We start from the raw sequence: 23560 nt of genomic DNA, 5'->3' as shown, positions 1-23560 counted from the left end.
CCACACATGTTTAGGCAGGCCGTGGCACCGAGAGTGTTTGACAGCTAAAATCGCTGGAGATTTCTCTCTGCTCTGAGCCCATCGTTCCCCTCCCCTTCTAGTTTATTGCCTTTGGCTTTTGAAGTTAAGGGCACTGTGTAAATTATTCATTTTCCTGTGTGAAGCTTACCTCTCAGCCAGGCTAGCTTCAACAAGCCGAGGTAGGAGTGGCAATGTTTGTTGTTTGTTCAGTGTTGTGCGTGCATGTGTGTGTCAGTAGGGGCGGCTTTAAGCTCTTGTGTGTTAATCTTATCGGCGAGTGTTGAACTACCGATATCCTTTAGCTCAGGATTTAACATAAACGACCAACGGGCAGATGGATGCTGCTAAACACAAGCTATCCAGGTGAGGTCATCCAAGTGTGTGCTCCGAATGTTTCCAGAGCAGTGTGGCAGAATCTCAAGCACACTGTTTTGGCAGATCAAGAAGGAGCAGATTGAGAAGGCCATGTGGGTTTTGATATTGCCCGCAAGAGATTACTATCACACTGACAAATGACGTACGACCAGAAATTTCCCAAACATCAGTGAACAACACGGTTTCTGAGAGGAGATGCGCAACAGCACTAGGCGAGCTATAAAGCTGTAAAAACATTGAGTGGGGGCTGGAAGTGGTCAAAACCCATATCACAGATGGTAGAAACTAACCCAGCACCCTCTGGCACACAATAGTGTGTCGGCGCTCTAAGCGTTCAGAATATTCTAGGAGTCTGACAGACACATTTTTATATTTGTAGCATGTCTGGCTGAGAGAGCACCTGTCTGCTCTTCCGATTGGATACCACTGAGTTTGCTGGATGCTTTTGAATTCCAAATATACTCGCTGTGATCGCAAACACTGAAAATCACAGTTTGGATCCTATGTTTCTTGACACGTCTTGATGGTCCTTTGTGGAGATGATGTGAAATGTTCAAGGGTTCAGTACAAATGAAAATACCACAGAAAAGAATTTCCACTTATCTGTTGTAAAAATCACATTTACAGTCGAGCACATTCAATGGAAGTCTATGGGATAAACATTAAAATTCACACCATTTCCAAAGTAGATACAAGAATTTAATGTACAAAGTGCAAATTTTTTGTAATCAAATGGAAATTCCGACCAGCCCAACTTAGAAGCAGTGAAGGCTCATCCAATGTTGTGAGTTTGGGGTAGGGCTATCTGTTTTGTCCGACCAATGAAGAATGGGGAGTGTTTAGGAAACCTGTTTGAAAAAAGTCCTCCATTTAGTTGTTCTGTTACAGGGTGAGAATGGCATAGAAATTACACGCGTTTAACATTTAAATATCGTTCTGTTCCAAAACTTAGTGAGGTGGATTTTCAGGAGTTCTAGACGCTAAGGCTCAGAGATAATGTGTTAGCGGCGCACGGGTTCCCTCGATTGAAAGCCTATGCATTTTTCCCATAGACTTTTGGAAAATCACAAAAAATAAGCTCTGTGTTTAACACAGGGTTATGACACTTACACGTTTTGTCTATCAAGATACTCTTTTCAAGTTTACACAACATTTGTACGTTTTGAAGCCTAAATATAGTCGTCAGATATAAAAAGCTAACAGTACGCTATAAACGGACTACAGCACACCATGGTCGCGGATCAACGTCACCACCAAGCTTCCTCAAACTTTATCTAAAAAACAACTTTATTTAAAAACATGCTCAATGATTATGATCTCTGCTGTGTATGAATACTTCAACGTTTTCATGAGAAATGCTGTCCAAATGTCCTGTTTGTCATGATGACGTCTAAAGTCCCCGCCAAAGAAAGTAGTCCCTTTTAGCAACTTGTTTGCAACCGCCGTTTTTAAGACACAATAAAGGTTTAAAAAATCACAAGTGTGTCATAACTGGTGTGTTTTATGTCATAGATCAAATTGTGAAAATATTTAGATGCTTTGTTAACCACAGACCTTATTTCAGGCGATTTAGCAAAAACCCATTGACTTTAGGGTGATGGAACCAGAAGTCCTAAAATGCTAACTCGCTTCCGGGTTTTGCCTACAAAAACACGTAATCTCTGAGATACTCTATTATGCTGCTTCCCAAGATATCTTGCATGGATCCTTCACAGAAAAGACAATCCCAGAATGCAGTGCAAATCCAAGATGGTGGATGAGGTGAGAGAAATGTAGGCTGCATCCGAAAACCTAGGCAGCTGACTTATTGCCTCGCTGCCCTATCAGGCAATGATTTGTAAGGCAGCGTTTTTGCATGAAGGTATCTCATTTCGGCCAAACTTCTGAGGCAGTGTAACATTTTAATGATCTACCGCAAAATAGCAGTGAGAACTAAACAAATATTTAATTACTACAGTAGTAATTTCTTGCTAGAAATGACATCAAAAGTGGAAAACATACATTTACACATAAACTGACCAGCAAACTCAACTTTCAGATGCCATCTTTAAATTTCTAGCTCAACAGTCACAGAATGGACACACAGGATTGTGGGATATCAAAGGCAGTGAAGGATACATCTATGCCTTCAGAAATCGATCAGATGAAGGTATCTCAGGAAAAAGGAAGTGAAGCTAACATTGGATTTGGACGCGCCTTGATGCCTTTTTACCTTGAAATGTGTCCTCTGAAGGCAGCATTTTCCAGTTTTTGGACGCAATCATTAATTACAATATAATTTATTTAGTAGGCTACTGATAACAAATAGTTAATTACAATTTCAGTACATTTTGTATTGCTTAATAGAATGTTGCATGTTAGCTTAGCAACATGTTAGTGTTTGTATTGAACAGTGAGTCATGAACATGGAATATTCCTTTTTGAGAAATTGATGACATAAGTAATAAGTTTTGAAAGCAGACCACGTGAAAGATTTTAATGATTGATGACAATGTGGGTGTTTGCTTACAGTTAAACTCCATTTCTCCATAATATATTAATTGAAATAAGACCTTGATGACATCTAGATAGCACAGCCACTGGGTTTTTTTGGGGATGTTACAGAACACTCAAGCACATTTAATCAAAGTACACAGAGTTCTGAAGATCTGATGCAAACATATTTGGTCTGACTAAAATCTGGAGCGGTTGTACTAATCACTCACACAGCACAGTGAAACTCCAAAATGTTTCTGTAGCATGTTGGTACAGCCAGTATGATAGAGAGGGGTTTTCCACACTACAAACTACAGAGGGATTTGTAAGTCACATGACTCTGTTATTCACACTGTAGTCGTGTATTGTAGTGTGCGCACATGCTGACTGTGACTGAGGGATTTGGTCAAAGTGTTGCACTCTGAAAGGCGCCTTCCTGTTTTTTGATAATGTGGTAAGATTTACAGTACATGACATCCCCTCGACTCGGCTCTATACGTGCACCCATGTCTCTCAGTGAAAACCGCCACAAGCACTTTCACTATGTGCTGTGGTACTCAGAAATAGTGCAATTCTTCACAACTGTTGCTTTAATTTTGATTATTATTTTCACTATATTAGAACCTTATTGGCCAAACGTGACATTCACATGGTTGAAACAAAACATTGTATATTTTATATTAAATCGCTTTAAGACTGTAAAGAACATAAATATTATCTTTCTAAAGTTTTACCAATTAGAGACTTTGTACTGGTGACTGGTCTATATGCTTTTCAGCCAGAATGGAACAAAAGAAACAAGAAAAGGTTGTTCTGCCCCCATGTGGTTGATAAAGGTAGTGAACCAGCATCATACATGACACTTGGCACAAATACAGTCCAAAACACTTTCAACAAACTCTTAAGTTTTTGTCCTTTTTGATCAAACAAACAAAAATCTAGGTATAAGGTTCTAATAAAGCCGTTTTTTGGCTTTCAAATGGGTTAAGATATGCAATATGTGAACTAGCTACTTTTCAAGCAAAGTTCATTTTATGTTATGTATATAATAAGTGCAATAGAATAAATTTGTAGTCGCCCACAAAATATAATAATATGTATTCCATAGAAACTAACCACACAACATTTCCCTGAGATCTGAGGCAAAAAAGAAAAGAAACTGAGGAAAAACTCCGTATTTTTATTTGAAACGTACGGAGTATAACGTTGTCAACATATGCACTCTACCATATTGTATAAAAAGTACAAACAAGAGAGACAATGTAAACATCAACACAATATAAAATACAGGCGGATTGTATAATAGCAGAAAAGATGCAGTCACACTAGACTTCCTTTCATATTCATTCAAGTACATACTAAGAAGTCTTGTGCTTTGTTTTGTCCTCACAATTGGTGTAACAAAAACACATTTGATTAACAGAGTACCTAACTGTCACAGATTGACCTTTTGGCCCAAAGCAATGCAAAGAATAGAAACTTCAAAACTGTATTGCCTGCATTGTTCCCGCAAAGTGGAGTAGATAACTTAACATTTTTAATGTATGTTATTTATCATTTAATTGATTCAAACTGATGGCATAGAGAGTGACATCATTCCTGTTACCCATATTTGTTCTGAAGTAATTTGACATGCTCAAAGTCTAGTGTGACCGCATCTTAATTCCTAAGTGTGCCGTGTATAAAGTATGGAGGTTGAGTAATGGTCTCTGAGGTGTCAGTCCGGAGGTATCCCTGGCCTGATGGGGGAGATCCTAGTGTTTATCTGGAGTTAACTGAAGAAAGTTTATACAAATTCTTGTATAAAAAAGCCATACAAAACACCCTTATTGTTGTAGGGTGAAATAATATACAATTAAACATATATGTCATAAAAATCAAGGCCTAAAACTGGCCTGTATACTGTCCACTTCACTGCTTCAGTCAAGTCCAAACGTGTGAAATGTTCTGGAACGGTACAAAAACAGCCGTGAGTGTAATGTGAGATTAACCGTGAGGATTTCCGTCATAAAAAACGGTCATAACAGTGCTTTAATTAATAACAGAATGCATTTAAACCAGGAGAAAGGGAGTATCGAACAAAAGGGAGGGAAAAGAGATGGGCGGAGCTCGAAAGCTTGCCGACACCTGCTACAGTACTGGGGCACATAAGGATCCCAGCATGTCGTGCATCTTGAAATGTGCTTGAAAGGGGTAAAGGTTGAGGATCAGAGAGAAACTCATTTGAGTGCCATTAAGGTCAACGACCCTGTTTCAGTCTGTCAATGTGGAAGGTGAGTTTAAGGGCGGGACCCAACTTCAGCCCCATGTATTTCATCATGACGTCACTGCGGAGCAGGAGGAGAGCTTTGCCATCAATTTCCTGTAACACCAGGAGAAGATGTTTTATTGCATAAACAATAAGACAGAATATTCTTTGTGTGTGAAAGGATATTAGACACAAAATCTACAATAAAAATGTTATGTATTGTCAAAATGTTTTCTGTGACACTGTCAGAACTTTGTCAGAGGTTGAGATTCATCGTAAAATAAACAACAAATCGACCAACGATGAGCATGCTACATCAAAACAAAAAAAATTGCACAGGGTGTGCAGAGTTCAAGACTCATGCTTGAGACTGCAAGTCTTCAAAAGGCATCATAGGATGTAAAAACATGAACACAGGAGACAGTAATTCAGTAATCTCTATATTCCAGGGTATCTGCAGAGTTTTTAAAATCATAAGACATTAAGACCTTTTTTGAGAACTGCACAAATAAAATTAATACTATACATCCCTACAGAACAAACCCATAAAATCTAAAAAATAAATCATGTATCTCAAATTCTTTTACTTATGGGGCACACATTTAATGAGGTACTTAATACTGCTTCACTTTCGTGTCAGTCTCCAATGCTATTCATGTGTAATGCTGACGCAAGAGCCAGCCAATACTGAGCCGGCAATCTGACATAGAACCCGGAAGAGCTGCTCTGTGTTTACAATGTGAAAGGTGAGTAATAATGACTTTTTAATAATGAGAATTTTTATTTTTGGGTGAACTAAGCTTTTAAGGGTGTGTTCACACTTGTAGTTCGGTTTGTTTGGTCCGGACCAAAAAAAAAAAAAAAATCAGTCCTGGTACGATTAGTGTTCAGATTTATCACCGAACCGAAAGATACCGAACCTAAAGGTATGTTGTGTGCTGAGATAAATGCATTTGTTGTGTGTGTGTAGCCTGCATATGATGGTATTTTGGCCAGCTGGGAAGTCGTGAAGAGCATAAAATGTGTAAAGGAGTCAAAACAGAGACAGGAATCCCTCTGTCTCACACACAAATGATCTGCTGCGTGGAGACGCACGTCTGATGCCTGTGATGGGCAAACTCACGACTATGACGATAAAAACCAACATGTGTGAGGATTCGGTCCTTTTTAGGGTCTCATCTTTCTGTTTTTGGTTAGTTTACATGTCTTTGGTCTGTGTTGTGTTCATATATCATTCGAACAGCTCCAGAGTTCGTTTGGAAGTGGACCGAGACCCATCTTTTCAGTGGTCTTGGTCCGCTTGTTTGGTGCGCACCAGGGTTCAGAAGGCAGAATTCACACGTTCAAATGAAACGCACTAACAGAGCAATCACACCAAAGTTCATTTTAATCGAACTAAACCCTAATGCTGCGTTCACACCAGACGCGACTTGCGCGAATAAATCGCGCTATTCGCGCGTAGTTGGACGCTTGAACATTTTGAGTTTACTCGCTTCATTCGCGCATGACATTCGCTTCATTCGCGCGTGAAAATCCCTTCACAACAGACGAGAATTCGCGTCATGAGAGGGGCTCTCCTGCTCCTTTATGTGTCCCAGACTCTCCCACTGCTTTCTGCACACTTCCTCTGAATAAACACAACTTGTCAGTGGGGAAATAATTGTAAATTACAGCGAATAAGCTCAATTGGTCGTCTTTATTTGGCTTGTAGTCTTAATATGTATGTATGTATATATATATAGCTCTAATAAAAAGACCGTTTTTTACAACTTATCAGATTGTCCGACCTCCTCACTCACTTTCTTTCAAACACAATCCTTTTTATTTCTGTTTCTATAAATGTATGAAGATGTACAGCGACGATGATTTTGTCCTCCATTGTTGTTTTGAAATTTTGCCTCAGCTCGCTACGTCACGTCACTACTAGAGCAAGCTCCTGATTGGTTACCGCGGCATGGAAATTAGCCAAAGTTCAGATTTTTCAACTTGATTTTTCGTGCCGCAGGATTTCAATTTTGCGTCTTTGCATTGACTTAACATGTAAATCACTCGCACTTACCACTTCATTCGCGTCTGGTGTGAACGCACCATAAGGCATGTTTTATTCAATACATACATATATATTGAAATTGATTTATGTACTAATATATCAATACATAGGAATTAGAGGTCGACTTTAGGGATGCAGCCACCATATCAATGTCAGCCGACATATGTCAATTTTTAATTTTATCATTATCAATGCGATAAGAAAATTTGGCCAATCTATTAAAGCCGATAAACAATCTATTTTTTCCATCAGCTGAGACACTTCAGATGCATACTGTTCTCCATGATGATTTTGAATTGCTTGAAATGATTGGAATCAGCTTCGAAAAGGAAAATACATTTAAGTGCAACGTGCAGCACATGTTTGCCATATAGGCTACATTAAATTATAAGGAAAACATGATTTATCTCATATAGGATGCATTTGGTTAAGTTAATTAATGCAATAATAAAGCATTGTTAAACAAGCCCAAAATATACCAGGACACTTATTTTGAAATGTCTTTACTACTTCTAGCTGCTCATTCAAAAAGATGAGGGGAGAGCTAAAATATGCACTCTTACAACAATCTACAACATAATACAATATAAAAACCATCAGGTAAACACATTGATAATTCATTAGCAGTAGATCATTAGCAATCACTTGACATAAATGCATGCTATTCATTAATTGCATCTGCTCCGAAAATAAGAGCCTGTAAAATGTGCAAAAGCACCACATTTTGACTTTGAAGTGCTCAAATTAATTTAAAATAAATTATCGCATTTTAAAGTTTAATAAATCACATTAGGCTGTATAGTGATTCTTGTTTTTCTGTCCACAAATTTAAGAACTCTTAAATTAATAAAGACGTGTGATATTCCATTTAAGATATTTAGGACTTTTGATGACCTTAAATTTGATCAAACTGAATTCCAAACTTTTTAGAGACCCCCAGGGACCCTGTATTCTTCACTTACATGTTTGCGGAAGAGGTCTGCGTGTGGTCCGAGTTGAGGGTCGATGTCTCTGATGAACTGCATGACGTCCTCCACCGTCCACAGGTTGGGGTCCTGTCCACAAAGTCGCGGGCTTTCTCTTTTTGAGCTCAGAAATCGTTCAGAACCTGGGCAGCAGTCAGAAGACAAATCATTGAAAATCAAGATCTTTTTGTTCACATGATCACATTCCCAAATAAGGTTTTCAGTGGAGACCAAAACTCTGAAATCATAAGTGAATATTCTTCTATTTTACATTTTTCCTCATATAATTTGTTTTCAGTACATTAACAGCATAGCAATTTTAAATAAAACTGAAAAAATGGCTGAATTTAATTATTAATATTTGTCCTCCTTTTGCTTTAACAGCAGCACTCAAGTTGCATAAACTACACAAGTCTGTGTAAACCATCCAGAATGTTTTTTGTTTAGGAGTCAATGACACAAATCTACTTACATTTGATTAGAAATAGTGCAGAAATACAACTTTTGAAGATTAAATCAAATTTGAAATCCATGATTTTCGCTGTGTGCAAATGATCTTCAACAGTGGGCTGATTTTTGTACCTGTTGAGCCCAGACGATGTAGTTTCCCCGGTGAGCTGCTATTCTGAGAGAGGGGACGCATTGACAAGCCATGTCCGGGAGACAAATGTGTTTTCTCCAAGACCTCCGAGCTGCCAACCCCATTCTCTATCAGGAAGGGCTCTGATCAAGTGCAAAAATACACAAACAAACACCATTTAATACTTAGAAATGGACCAAAAGACATCTAGAGTTCACTGAATACAGTTTTTCTCAATCACTTTGGATCAATTCTCAAATTAAATTATTTTCTCAAAATAATAAGTTCAGATCTTTGAACAATTGGTTTCTTGTTCACATCAGATTTGAACTTCTTATTGATTTAAGCAAATTGCATGTTTTGGCATGAGTCCACAAAAGACTAAGTACAATGTCTACGATTTGCACAATAACTAAATGCACATGGCTTGTAGATCAAAATGTGTCAGACATGCATGTATATTCTACAAATATCTGACATGGAATGTTTGTAATGTCTGTTAAATTGGCAAATGGCCTGCCATTGTAATGAAATCGGAATCACACTCTTACCAATCAAGTTTGGAATCATATATATGGAGTTTGCCCAGTACAATTGCTACCATTTTTGAACAGGGAAGAACATCACAACCCTAAAGAGCAGCAGCTACAGCAGTACTGTATAAATACAATTGTAGAGTGTGTAAAAATTAACAAGCAACTTTGAATTTTCAGTTGACATGTAACACATTTCTACGAAAATAAATGTACTGTGTAAATATATAAAAATCATTTTCTTTTTGTGTACTACAGTATTGACTTTTCCCCGTAAATTTGTACCTACTGTTGAAATCTGTATCTAAAAAGCTCAGTGTGTACAAGAGCATTCAGCTAGACAAAACTGACATTCCTGTGTAGTATAGAAAGCAGTCAATGTCAACAAAAAAGTAGAACAAAAATATTTCCATGGTGAAAAAACATCCAAACATTTTGACCAGAGTGGCTCACATGATGACAAAAACATTTTTTTTATTTTGGTGGCATTGGCCAATTTGACACAATAACTAGGTTTTGAACCATGAATTAAATGTTTTGGGTGAGTTACTACATTTTGCAGACATGCAATAGAGTTCTGATGTTCCAGCAAACAGTTGTGACAGTTGCACTTACAGTGTAGAGGATGTTAAGACTGTTTCGGAAAATGTGCCAAAGCGGTTGAGAAAAAAACTGTAAATGCTCTTTTAGCAGTGGAACAGTGTGAAATACCTTCTGAGGAGATACGGTGGTTTTTAGGTATTTTGTGCGGTACAGGGTTGCTATGGTAGGCGTCATGTTGAAGGAATCTCTTAGTGCCTCGACCAGGTCCAGAACTCAGACTTTCTGCAATGTTTCTCCTCTCTACAACATATACAAGGCCCTCTTTTTAAGTCTGCACAACTGTAAGATCAAAAAGGCACAAAAGATAGTACTGAGTCCAAGCAGCGTTTGCACGCATGAGCGCTGACCTGTGTACGTCCGGCTGTCATAGTGAACTCCTCCTAGAGGGACGGGCTGATTGCCGAACAATGGGTCACAGTGCAGGTTGTGACAGAGTTTCTCCAGGAAGCGTAGCACATACGTCACACTGTTCACTGCCGGCAGTGTTAGAGTGTGGTGCTGCTGCTCAAAGTAGGCTATAAAAGTCAAATGGGCAAAATTTAGTTGTTATTATTAGTCTATGATCTGCAGTTTAATTAAATAAATATTTAGAGTGAAGCGCAGCACTGTGTTCTGCTTTTTTTCTCAGAGCATCTCAGTTTGCAGTAAATGTTGCTCCTTAGAGAACACAACTCTGCATGTGCTCTGATTTTGGGTTGTTTATAATGGGCATTTGGAAACGCAACATGCGTCGACCATATTTATTGTCCTATTTATATATAATTACAAACTGTGCAGCCCTAAAAACAAGTGCAACAAACCAGGAGCTTTATTTTATTGCATTTTAAATCGTTAGCCTCATAGCATAATTGCCCAGATCATATTTCAAAGGCAGATATCACAATTTGGCCAAAAAATGACTTAGGCATTTATGCTATGAGGCTAACGAAATGGCAATCAAATTTTTATTAGAAAATTTGCAATTACAAATTGTCCCTAAAACATTCTGTCCTAACAAGAAGTCAAAATAGGTATTTTCTATTAGCTTTGTGGGTCTGTGTGCGCTCACCTGATATGAGCTCTCCTCCGTGGCCTGGTTTGAGGCAGGAGAAGACTATGCTCTGGTTATGTGCACAGTCAACACAGGCCTGAACACACTGCTGCAGCACAGAGGAAGCACGGCCAGGCCCAAAGTGATCTGGCAGGGACTGGATACGCCGTGCATCCAGATGGGGACCTACTTTTCCATACTTATTCAAGTACACACATACTGAGACACAGAGAAGTTGTTAGGAAAGACAGTATGCAACAAGGACTGTTTTAATATTTCAATTTAAAAATATTTAAAACACTTGCAATACCTGTAGGGGCTTGTAGGGCGGCGCTGGGAATGGTTGCATTGTCCAATGGAACTGAGCTGGTGTCTGGCTCTGGAGTGCTACTGCTTGGGGAAGTGGGCATAGGATTAGGTACCAATCGGGGCTTTCTCTGTATACAAAGAAATAAGCACAGTCAGGTCAAATTGCATAAATAACAATGCCTTATAGTTTTTGATTTGGTTTATTAATATTAGTCTTCTGAAGAGTTGCACCTTGCTGCCAGGTTTGGGGCCTCTCTTTTTTGGAATCTTGATGGGTTCTGTTGGGTTCTGTTGCACTTTCTGGGCCCAGCTGGCTGGCAGTTTGCCTCTGGGTTTACTGATAGGTCTACCAGGACCTCCAATTGCTCCTTCAAGCCATGCTGTCCTCTTGGCCCAGCTTAGCTAGAAGACAACATAAAAAATACAACACATTAAAAAATTTCAAATTAAAAACTATAATAATACCAACTTAATAATTTAATCTAAACATATTTTTATAAGACAAAATTCACCTTATCATTGACCCAGCAAAACATATCGAAACTAAATGGATAGTTTACTGTCTATACATAAGTGGAATTGCATCTCATTCACACAAAGCATGTTTAGCAATCTTTGGCCTCCTAAACTTACAGCAAACATTGTGTTTGACCACCATGCTGCTCCTAGTGGATATGACTATAGCTAGCTAATATGATGTTGACTTGTGTCTTAACTTTTTAAAGCACCAGAATGTGTTTCTGCATTTAAAAACGTGAGATGCAGAGTAGTGGAATGACTTTTCATTCTGTTGTCAGGTATAAGTATGAAACAGCTTCACAAACTGTCTTTTCAACCACACAGTATCATTATTTCTGTGTTACAAAACATTATCATAGAAGTGTACTGGGATATAAGTTAATAGTTTGGGTATTAAATGCAACACTTGGATATAAGTCTACAGTTAGCGTTCAAAATAGAGTAAATGACCTTTTGAATGCAACATGGCGCTTCAAATAACGATTGTATCAATTACATTGTTACACCACCAGGTGGCGACAAGTGACTGTTGAAATATCTGTCATTGAATCATTCATTCAAATTGATTCTTTGAAATAATTCATTCAGATTAATTCAAAATTTTAAATAAACTGCAGCAATGAACATTTTGTCAGAACCTTTAGCAAATTATGTTATTTTGCTTAGTTGTTGGTTCAGAATTGTGGAAGAATAAATTTCAGTTTGAATGTGATTCTCAATTTATCCAGAATTGTGCAGCTCTAATTTCATATTTCAATATTCAATTAATATATTTTTTAAACAATTAACAAACATTATTTATGCAATTATAACTGCAGGCTAAATGCATTCATGTCCCCTCTGAGCTGCATTAAACAGTCTGTGTAAATAAATCTTAAAGCCGGGGACACACTTAATGATTTTAAGGCCATTATGAATGTAATTTGATACTTACAACTGATCATGCCCAAACACGTCAAGTCAGAGCCAGTTGCATTTAGTCTGTATTTACAGTTGGTGTTTAAATTCCATGTGTAATTCCAAGTATTTAAATCTGCTTCAGTCAAAAGAAAAAACAGTCTTTGTGTGTTGAGCTAACTGATTTCATTTCAGCCCTAACATAACAGCCCTAGAGTGTCTTATTATTCTAACTGAATTTATGATTAAGAAGAATTTGACATAAAAGATGAGGCATACATTTAGTTAGTTTAGAATATGGTAAAAAAAAATGCCTATACATTAATACATTTAAATTTATTGGAAAAGTTCATTTTTGTCACTGCTGCGAACTTTATGCCAATATTGCACAACCCTACTATCAACTACTTTTCATATTGTAATAACTCTAAATACATTTATACCTTGCTTCCTGGTTTGGGGCCTCGTTTTTTGGGGATTTTAATAGATTCCAGTTCCTTTTCAGGCTGACTTGTCTGGGAACCAAGTGTTCCTTTCTGACCCCAGGGCCCGGATATTTTGGTTTTCTTGCGGCCAGGCTTACGTTTCTTCTGGGGTGGGGGTCGGCCTGGTGTAGGGGGCATGCCTGTCCCCTCTATGCCACCATCTGGTAGGGCACCAAGTGCACCTAGCGTCTTCGGTAACCCAACTGCAAAAAATTACATAAAATAAAGTAAAAGAGAGAAAGAAAGAACGAAACTACAGATAAAACAGGACAATACAACACAACGTGCAGCAATAAACAGAAGCAGAAAATGAAGAGAGGCAGGCTTTGTGTGGAGAGCTGACCCATTTTTCTTTGAGCCATTTTAACAAAGAAACGAGTTGTGTTACACATTTTGGTGCTGGGGGCCTCTGAAGTGTTACACAGATGAAAAACAAAATGTGAGAGCAAGCACAAGAAAAGAGGAAGGGAGAGAGAATTCAAGAAAAATGGAGAGAAAGATTTAAACATCTGAATTGAGATTCTTGAAAACAAAAAAAGCAACACAGAATGAAAAGTTTATGAACTTTACCCAAATTAAACATTTATCAAAATTTCATTGAGACAAAAAAATTGAGCAAACAAAAAACACCAGAAAAATCAAATTATCAAATTCAACCAAATAAGAGCAAACACACACAAACACATCAGAGATTTACGGACCTGTTAATGAGGCCATGATTGCAGTTTGTACTCATCCAACTCTGGGAAATGAAGACTACACGACCTCACAGAACAAGGGTCTGCTCTTGATCTTGCAGTGCGTGTCAATTTGTGGCATCTTATTCTCTCAGTCAGTTCACTTCCTTCCTGCCCCTTAGTTTCGATCCTCTCTCTAAAGCTTTAAAGTCTGCTGATAGTGACACGACAACCATCTTTCTAGTACTGTTAACCTGAAAGTCATTTATACACAAATGGTGTAGTTTTGGCTCCATCCCAGACTGATACGTTTACTTATTTTCCTACTTTCCTTCAAGCATAAAGATATTCAAAAATAAAACACCATAACAACTTGCTTACCACAAATGGCTGTGAAGTTTAGTGTGAATTTAGAGGCCTGAAAAGGGTTTTCCTCCTCTGCCAAACTCACTGGCCTTGCGTTGTCTCTTTAACCCTCTTCGCTCATCCCACTCAAACGGTCACACCAGCAAGGCCTGCTATTGGGCACAGGGTTTGCAGCCATGCCAGCTGGGTGGATGCCAAACCATTGTAAACCAAAACCCTCAAATTCTCTCTGATTTTCTCTCTATCAAATGCCTTTATTGCTTAAAGGAACAGTTCGCCCAAAAATGAAAATTCAGACATCATTTACTCACCTTCATGTTGTTCCAAACTTTTTTGGGGGGTGAATTATCCCTTTAAAACACCTTTTTATTTATTTATTTTTTACCTCAATTTTTCCCTGTTGGTTTTGTATCATAAGATCCACTAAGAACATTAAGAACATTGTTGCAAGGAGAGTAGGGCCGAGAGCTGTGGGAACAGAGTGAGGCCAGAGGCGCAAGTGCTAATGAGCCACACCGGTCTCACGTCCCATGGAGGAGCTCCAGAAGGATAAAAGGAGGAGTGACAACAGTGGAGGATGAGGATCAGGCCTTGACTTTATTATGTTGTCTTGTTTTAGTTTATGCGGCAGTCGTCCGTGAGGGGGTGCCGCTTTACTTTCAGTTTGTTGTTTATGTTTATTTTGTTATTAAAGTTTTATGTTGAACGTTCGCCAGTTCCCATCTTTGCTACAAACATAAACGTACATAATGTAAATTGCATAAAGTTCTTTTTCAATGTCACTAGCTGGGTTTCCATCCAAACGTGAAGCAAATCTTTTCAAAATTTGCAAAAAAAAAAAAAAAAAGAAACAATTAGCTGCGTTTCTATCAAGTTGTTTGAGCGGATGACTGTGGTATTGGTAACCTAGTAACCAACAGTAAATAAAACACAAAGTCCCTTCAAGGAAAGTCAGTTCACTCGGCGGCATTATTTGCAATGCCTCCAGGCAGCTATTTCAAGCATCCAAGACCAAATCTTATCTATTTGCATGGGGGAATCCTGAAATCTCAAAAACTGCTTGTCGAACTCACAATTAAATAACATATTTCAGATCAGCAACAAAATCTGACATGAACTGTCCCATAAATGTTGTTTCTTATGCTCAGATAGCGTTAAAAAAAGCATATTTTTCAGGCTAGACGAGCCAATGCGCAAGTCCTAAGTGCAAGTTTCTAACGCAGCTGCAATGACTTGATCAATCAGCAATTGGCTCTTTTACTTCGGCCATATTGCGTGTTGCAGTTTCTCCCATTAATAACTAATAGGAGTGAACTGTCTTTCTATATCTATAGTCTTTGATAAAACACCGTCAGCCGAAACAGACGATTAGTCACGTGGGTTTAATGTTCGCTATGTCAGAATTTTATTCGGCAAATGCGTTTCCATCTCCCATTATTCGCATTAACTCTTTTTCACAAAAGTCAAAAACCACCTCAAGCGAGTGCAAAAACCTTTTTGCGAATTAAGGGATTTATTTATTTATTTTTTTTAATTTGGCGTTTTCATAATTTGTTTCTGATGCGATACTTCAAAATGCACATAAAAACAGGGTGATGGAAACATAGCTACTGATTCAACTCCATAAAACCCCTCTCATTTACCAGACAACAATAGGTACGAGTCCCAAACTCATAGGCAAGACTCTAAAAATTGTATACAGTTCGGTCGGTAAGATTTTTATATATATATATATATATATATATATATATATATATATATATATATATATATATATATATATTGTAAAAGAAGTCTCTTATGCTCACAAAGATTGCATTTATTTGATCAAAAAATCCAGTAAAACACTAATATTGTGTAATATTATTACAATTTAATACTATATTTTAAAATGTTATTTATTTCTGTGATGGCAAAGCTGAATCATTACTCCACTCTTCAGTGTCACATGATCCTACAGAAATCAAGCTAATATGCTGTTTAGTGCTCAAGAAACATTTCATATTATCATAAATTTTGAAACCGTTTAAATAAGGTATTTTGTTCTTCAACATCTTCTCTGTGCATGAATGCGAATGTAAACACTTGTTAGAATAATAGAGTCTGAATTCATACAAATTGATCCATACCTTTAGTGCCTGGCGGCTGCAGGTTGTCTCCAGTAAGTGTGCACCAGCCGACAGGGAAGATGTCTCTGGAATCGTAGCGGCAGTAGTAATCAAAAGCGCCCCGCCAGCCGTCAAAGGTGACCAGCACCTCCACACCCCGCAGCGCGCCCACTGTGGCAGGACAGATGAAGTGAGGATTCTTCCTGTCAACAGCCTCCAGCTTCATCCCCACCTCAAAACAGTTCTGCTCTGGGGCAGGTGGCTCTTGCTGGAGGGGCAAAGAGATGCATGGAAAGTGATTGAAAGAGAAACATAGCAGACAAAAAGAATGAAAGGCAAACATTTACGCTTTGCTTCTTTTAGCATCAAATGACCAGAACATGTTAAATTAATATGTGAACAAAAACACTGATCTTGTCTTTGAACCTATTGTGTGTGTTTGTTTATTTGCTGTTAGCAACAGATACCTTGTGAAAGATTCGGGCTGGGGCCATTTCTGCTCCGTTGAGTGTTTTTAATAAGAACATGGGCCATGATGAAGCATTCAGACGAAACCCTAGAGAACAATGCAGAACATTCAGTCGAATATCACTCCAAACTGATCAAAACACATTTTTATGAAGGCCAGGAAGTTGCTGATTTCTTGTGTTGCAAGAGACATGATCTTTTTGTGCTCTGTTTAATTTTCTCTTTTGCATTATTAAAAACATGTAAGGTATTGTGCTTTAGCTAAAATCAGAAGATGGCACTAATGGGGTAAAATCACTTATCTTTACTTGAATGATTTAAAAAAAATCTATCCACTTGTTACTTCTGACGTGACACGTCACTGTTTCCGGGTCCAAGCATTTAATCAGAAACCAAAAGTAAACGGTGTGCTGTAATACTACAGAAACATAATGATCCTGACCTTTTTGTCCATACTAAAAATTCCATTGGCCAAACAGTGATTCATTTATTCAGAATCGTTAAAATATTGGTGTCCAGGATGCCATGAATCCAGAGACTGTAGTATACATTGTGAGTTTTTAAAAGCTATACATAAATAGTGCTCATAAATGGCTGTTGAGATAGCATTCTCTCTTGAATCAAAGTGGAGGTTTGGACCCGGACACAATATTTGTTACGTCTTAATGACATAGTCTTAACAAGCAGATTTCACTGTGAATAGAATCAAGGTTTTAAAATTGTGAGATTCTAGAGACCTAGTGGTGGCTGCAGCATGCCTCCGTTTTTCTCGCAGTTGCCAATGGGCTGGATTTCTGCAGAGTCCACTAAGCGCCAGAAATCGTTCTTGTTGTCACTACCGTCCAGTCGCAGGCGAAGGCGAGAACCTGTCAGGCCCACCACTGTAGCAATGCAGGTCGATGTAGTGTTTCTAGGATCCTGAGCTTCCAGCTTCATGCCAGCCTTAAACTCATTCACTGGAGGGGTCATGCTCTGAGAATAAGGGTCAACTTTTTTTCTTAATGTGGTAATATGACATTTAAAATTGATCCATAATAATGATGTGTTCCACAGTTGCATGTGTGCATGAAAAGACTCACTTGTCTGAAACAGTGAGCAGGAGCAGCGACTGCTCCTGTCTCTTTCAGGTACTTCTCCCAACTGAAATGCCCTTAAAAATAAAGGTAAACATGTCAGCATCAAACGACTCTTGGGCTACATTCAGACTGTAGGCAAAGTGGCCCACATCCAGTTTTTTTTCCCCATAACACTGTGATCTGCACAAACCAAATGGAATCTGGTTTGGGCCACTTCCATATGTTGTACCAGATCAGATACAGGTCTGATGTTTTGCAATGCGAACTCAGTATGAACAGTCATATTGGAATTCTTGCAACTTTTATGTGTTTAATTCCGTGCTGTTATTTGTTATTGTCCTTTTGCACATGTGGGAGACCTAAGGCATCTGTCTTTATCCTATCTACCATTCCATTCCATGACTACCAACATGATGGTTTACAATGAGATATAGTCTAAACCTGAATGATTAATGATTAACAAAAATATATGACTAGGGGTGTGCAATATTGACAAAAAATTATATCTCAATATTTTCTGGGATTTTATTGATAACAATAATTAGACTATATTTTGCTGAGTGTGTTTATTGTGCTGATACCTTGACAGGTATAGGACTGCTGTGGACAGCCGACTCCTAAATTTTTGATATTCTTCATATTCTGTGTGGAGGTTTGTTCGGAGCAATGATAGAAATGATCTTTTCCAATAAGTTTAAATTGACTTTAACCTTTTATGGTCATTTTTACCTTTTTTAAAGGATTTTTTTTAATAACCTAATTAATGTATGCATCATCTTTTGTGTCAAATTCTTACATTTAATCAATAAATTCAATTAGACTAATAAGACACAATAGGGCAGCTACCAATCAAATGAAATCAGTATCAACAAAATTAATCTTTGCAATGCAGAGGAAAAATAGAACCTGCATCTTAAGTTGCATTTAGATGCATTTACACTTTTAATGCAGCTCAGAGGTGACATAAATGCATTTAACCTGCAGTCACAAATGCATATATAATTTTTTGATGTTTTAAACATAAAACGTTGAATACTGATATTTGAAATTATTTAAAAATGATGAAAATATACATGTGAAATTAAAACCACCAGTAGGTGGGAGCAAGTCACTGTTAATAGGGCTGCACAATTAATCGAATTCCTAATCGTGATTACAATTATGGATGCCACAATTAAGTAATCGTACAAAGGCACAATTACAAAAAAGAAAAAAAGTCCCATTTATTCTGTGTGCTTAAGATGTGTGTTTTTTTTTTCAACAGGTTATCTTATAGGTATTTTTCCATTGTTTTAATTTTAGTTTTATTATAACTTCATACCATGCATAATATTTTTACTTTTTTTTATTTAAAGAAGAAACAAACCAATGTATAGTTGACATCTGGGGCTTAATGCTATAGAAAAGCAATAAACGTTTTTCAGGAAGAGTGTTTTCAACTTGTTTATTTTCATGTAAAAATATGGCATACAGTTGCTTCAAACAATGGTATAAAGCTATTGAAAACATAATTTAATGTAAATTGTGATAATCGTAATTAATAACCGCAATTACAATTTCAAGGGAATAATCGACAACTATGATTTTTGTCATAATCGTGCAGCCCTAACTGTTAATAAGCGATGCATACGCTGTGTCCCAATTCGCATACTATTCGTCTTTAATAGTATTCGAAATTAGAATTAGTGTGTCCAAATCGTAATGAGTTGAAATGAGTATTCCAAAAATCAGAAATTTCCTACTTTCCAGCTTCTGAAGTCATGATTACGAGCTCATCGCATTCAAATTTTGACTTGACCTCTCGTTCATGTCCAATTTTTTAACTAGGAAACTAGTATTTACGATAATTCCGATAACACATAAAGGCAGCATTAGATAAAGGGGTTTGAGTGATTAATAATTAGTTTCTAACCAGACGAAAAGATGTTTATTCAATGTTAAACACATTATATTTCATCTGACTGCAACAGCATTGTGAACTTTTGTGAGGATATGTTTGGTCATTAACTTTTAATTGCATCATTATGCAAATTGCAAAAACATGAGGAAAGCTCTCCGCATGAAAGACCCTGGTAGATCAACGTGCTAATACATTTGTCACCGAAATGGAAGGAAATTAAATGATATTTTATGTGGAGGATTTTAACTGAAAAGTTAAACTCAAAAGTATATACTTTTTCTTCACAAAAAGAATATATAGTTTTAGGGCGTAGTATAAGTAGGCTAACTGGGATGCAGCAATAGTCTTAATGAGTGAGTCATTGAATCATTCATTTAAACGATTTGTTCATTCAGTAAGGAAACAACACCGTGTGTTGCTCAGAGACACAAAACTGTGCTGTGGCTTTGTTTGGAACTATTTTTGTTGGCGAAATAAAGCAAAAATATTGTGTCTAAAATGTATGTCACTTAATATTACCTTGTTTATTGAACTGTTGTATAAAAATATCACATTTGTAATCATGCTGATTTGGAGAATAAAATGGCACTATTTGTATAATATTGATTAACTATATTAAATTTAATATTATAAATATATAAATATAAAAGACATACTGATATTTGAATTATTTAATTGTAGTGAGGTTGCTACCTTGGTACTGTGATGGCACGCGAGAGGGGCGACCACTGCGAGCATGCTTGATCCGTCTACCATCTTTCCACTCAATAGCTACTGGGAGAGGAAAACACTTCAAAATCACTAAATCAAAATATCTCCCCTGATAACAATTATAACTTTCATTATTGAAATTATGACAAGATGCTAATCTTGCCGAGTATCTTCGTTTCATATTCTCTGAAAATCAGATGTGTCCATACATTAGATTAGTGAATTAGGTCAAAAGAAAAAAAACTCAAATGAGTAAATTTTCACTGCTCTTTTCTTGACTCAGCAAATTTTGTTACTTTAATAACAATGAATCTGTATATTTAATTTACACAGTGAAGACTTTGGAAGTTTACATTAATTAATTTATTCAATTTTGGTAATATTTCTTACCTGAATACTACTGTTAGACCTACTTGAAAAAACACTGAACACTGAAGAAGCACTGTTTATTTAATTTGTATATTGTATATAATTTGTACATTGTATTTTGGTATATTGTATTTATTTGTGCTATCGCTTGTAATTTGTTTATTTGTTCTTATTTTACTTAGGCTAGTATATTTTGCTGTGGTGTCGATTTTGGAATCGAGATTTTTGAAATTTCACTGGTATCTAAAATGTTGGCGTCGAATCAACCTTATTTATTAGAATACAAGTTTACATGGGTCAAGAACAATGAAAAAAGTTATTTTAATTTAGATAAATTATATAAATGATGGTTTTATAAATATTAGAAACAATCCTTAGCATTGAGCCCTGCATCTTACATTAATCATGTGTTTTTATGTCTCGCAAACTAAACATTGTTGTATGAACTGTGTTCATTCAAATGTCACCAAAGTAAAATTCTCGACCTGGCTGACATTATTAGGTGTTGTGAAGTGTCAGTTATATTGAGTTTATATTAATCTGTCAGTGTCATCTGACATAATCAAAGTAACATAATGTGACATTATACATTTATATATAAAATATTATTTATTTGTTTATACATTTATTAAAGATTTATGCTTTTATTTGCATTTGTTTAAAAAAAAACTTCCAATATTTTCTATAAAAAATATTATTTATAAATAAATATTAACATTCTGAACAAATAAGAGTCTCACCTTTCTGTGGTACAGGTTTCTTCATGATCCTGCTTTTTTCAACCTCTCTGCAAAACATAAACACACAGTGAGATTTTAAACCATGTTACATTGATTTTTTGTGGTTCAATCTGGCCTGTCTGTCTCTCAGGAAGTGAACTGTTGTCCTGGTCAGCTGTCACTGATCTCTCATTCTTAACATGCTGAACACTGCCAGATATATTCCCCAAAGAACAATAACATGGACATAGATAAAACAACTAGCCAAAAGGTAATTTTTCTTACACAAATTGACCACTTTTCTTTCTGGACTGAGCCAAAGGTTCGTTGGGTCAGACGCATAACAACCAGCAATGACCCAAAAAAAAGGTCAATGTGAAGTGGTAAACAACAAGCAACATGTTTGGGCAGTGCTGTTAGAGAGACAGAATCATTCATATTCAAATGAATAATAATACAATAACAACAAGATAATAATACTATAAACGATAAGATCCCGTTAAACCATCGTATTTCAGCAGTCAATAACATTTCTAAGTTATTCTGCTCGCGCGCATCTGATCATTTCTGTGTTCGTACACCCCTCTCTCATGTCTAAATGCAGATTAAATTAATAAAAACTAACTGTATGCGTACAGATACCTCAAAAGATGGCTCCCTGTCTCCCAGTTTTCCAGTTCTCTGTTCAAAAGCAGGGCGCCTTTGAGCGCCAAACACACAGTCCCTCCCTCTCCATAAATGACAGCGCGGTGGTGGCGGGGATTTGATTCATCCCAGTGGCTCGAATCTTTTGAATCAGCTCATTGAAAAAGATTCACTCGTGTTACAAAGGCATGAAAGGCGAGTCGATACGTGGAAATGGGCGAATCGTTCACTTAAAAGATTCGTTCACAAACCAACAACCACTACAACCTCATTTCACTGGGAAGCTACACTCTTCCAACTCGACAACTCGACCAAAAGCTTATTCTTTATTTTTTGTACGTTTTAAATCACGCCAAACTCTTTAGGGATGATTTAAGTGCATTTGACGATATAAAACAATAGACTTTTAAGAACAAAGCATACAAAACACCATACTCAACAAATATGCTGCTATGCTACGTAGCACCATGCCATGTTTCGTATCGCATTTTACAATTTCATATTTCCTTACGCTATACTGACCTCGATCATAAGAAACAGACAGTAAAATATACTTATTTGGGTCTTTATTATTGTAAGGCAATACTTCACCTCTAATGCATATACAACAAGCATTAGCTAAATGCTAACCTCTAGCAACTCTCTTTAGTCACTTTTTGTGTTTTTCCTCTACAATTTTTTGAAAGTAAAGTTATAAAGTGATGTAATAACTGCTACGCAATTATTACGGACGGTAGGAAGGGGACTGTTTACCTTGCGCGGAAAGGTTTTTGTGTGATTTCTCAAGTGTGAGGGTTAGTGTTTATCCGCCATGTTTTTAGTGCGCGTGTAGTCTTGTGTGTGTTCAGTAGCAGCGCGTGGAGAGGGGAGGGGCTGCACGGTGCACGCGACTGCACGGGACGATTAGACTCCTATCAAAGTGGGTCAACAAGGCAAATGCTAGTTATCTATAATGTGTGTTTGTTCACCAAAATGTTAGGTTATTTAGTTTCTTTTATTCGTCTGAACAGGTCACTTTTCATTTTACATTTAAGAAATTTCACATTTAGCCTATTTATTTATATACTTTCATTTCACTCATTGTACTTTTATTTATTTCAACGTTTTATTATGTATTTATTTAATTTAATCTTAAATCCATCCACATATATGTGTACAACAGAGTGCTTGTAATAAAAATAATCTTTGACACATTGCTATGAGATGAAGACGACAGATCAATGACATGATTATACTTTGCAGTAATTTTGAATCCTATAATATATATTTTTAGCTTTGTATAATGTTAACATAAGTATGTGCATCTGTTTTTATTATATTTGCTTGAGTATAAAAATGCAAATTTGTATTCTGTATTTTTTTTCTGCTGCAGAAACATTTCTGTTGTGTAAAAATTCAGTTTTTTAATTCGCAGAGTAGTTACAGCATAGT

General features: G+C 36.8%; 1 protein-coding gene across 4 annotated transcripts; it reads right to left on the bottom strand.

The window, feature by feature from the left end:
* Positions 1-4069: 4069 nt before the first annotated feature.
* On the bottom strand, positions 4070-22976 carry LOC137033316 (polycomb protein SCMH1-like). Of its 4 annotated transcripts, none has more exons than XM_067405436.1 (16): positions 22883-22976; positions 21506-21552; positions 20379-20459; positions 17789-17859; positions 17447-17681; positions 16709-16797; positions 16263-16509; positions 13049-13293; positions 11421-11591; positions 11191-11317; positions 10899-11099; positions 10198-10365; positions 9959-10090; positions 8717-8857; positions 8132-8277; positions 4070-5233 (listed from the first exon to the last, which is right to left on the bottom strand). In XM_067405436.1, exons 2-16 carry the CDS (start codon positions 21528-21530, stop codon positions 5111-5113), a joined length of 2202 nt encoding a protein of 733 aa, XP_067261537.1. In that variant the 5' UTR covers positions 21531-21552; positions 22883-22976; the 3' UTR covers positions 4070-5110. The 4 variants fall into 4 exon arrangements, with proteins under 4 accessions (XP_067261537.1, XP_067261538.1, XP_067261539.1 ...); XM_067405437.1 differs by having other exon boundaries at positions 20379-20456; positions 22883-22956; XM_067405438.1 differs by lacking the exon at positions 22883-22976 and adding an exon at positions 22127-22194 and having other exon boundaries at positions 20379-20456.
* Between the last annotated feature and the right edge of the window lie 584 nt (positions 22977-23560).

Source organism: Chanodichthys erythropterus, chromosome 2 (genome assembly GCF_024489055.1).
Source record: "Chanodichthys erythropterus isolate Z2021 chromosome 2, ASM2448905v1, whole genome shotgun sequence".
Classification (NCBI taxonomy): Eukaryota; Metazoa; Chordata; class Actinopteri; order Cypriniformes; family Xenocyprididae; genus Chanodichthys; species Chanodichthys erythropterus.
The sequence above is the reverse complement of the archived record's forward strand: the minus strand, read 5'-3'. Positions and strand labels throughout refer to the sequence as shown.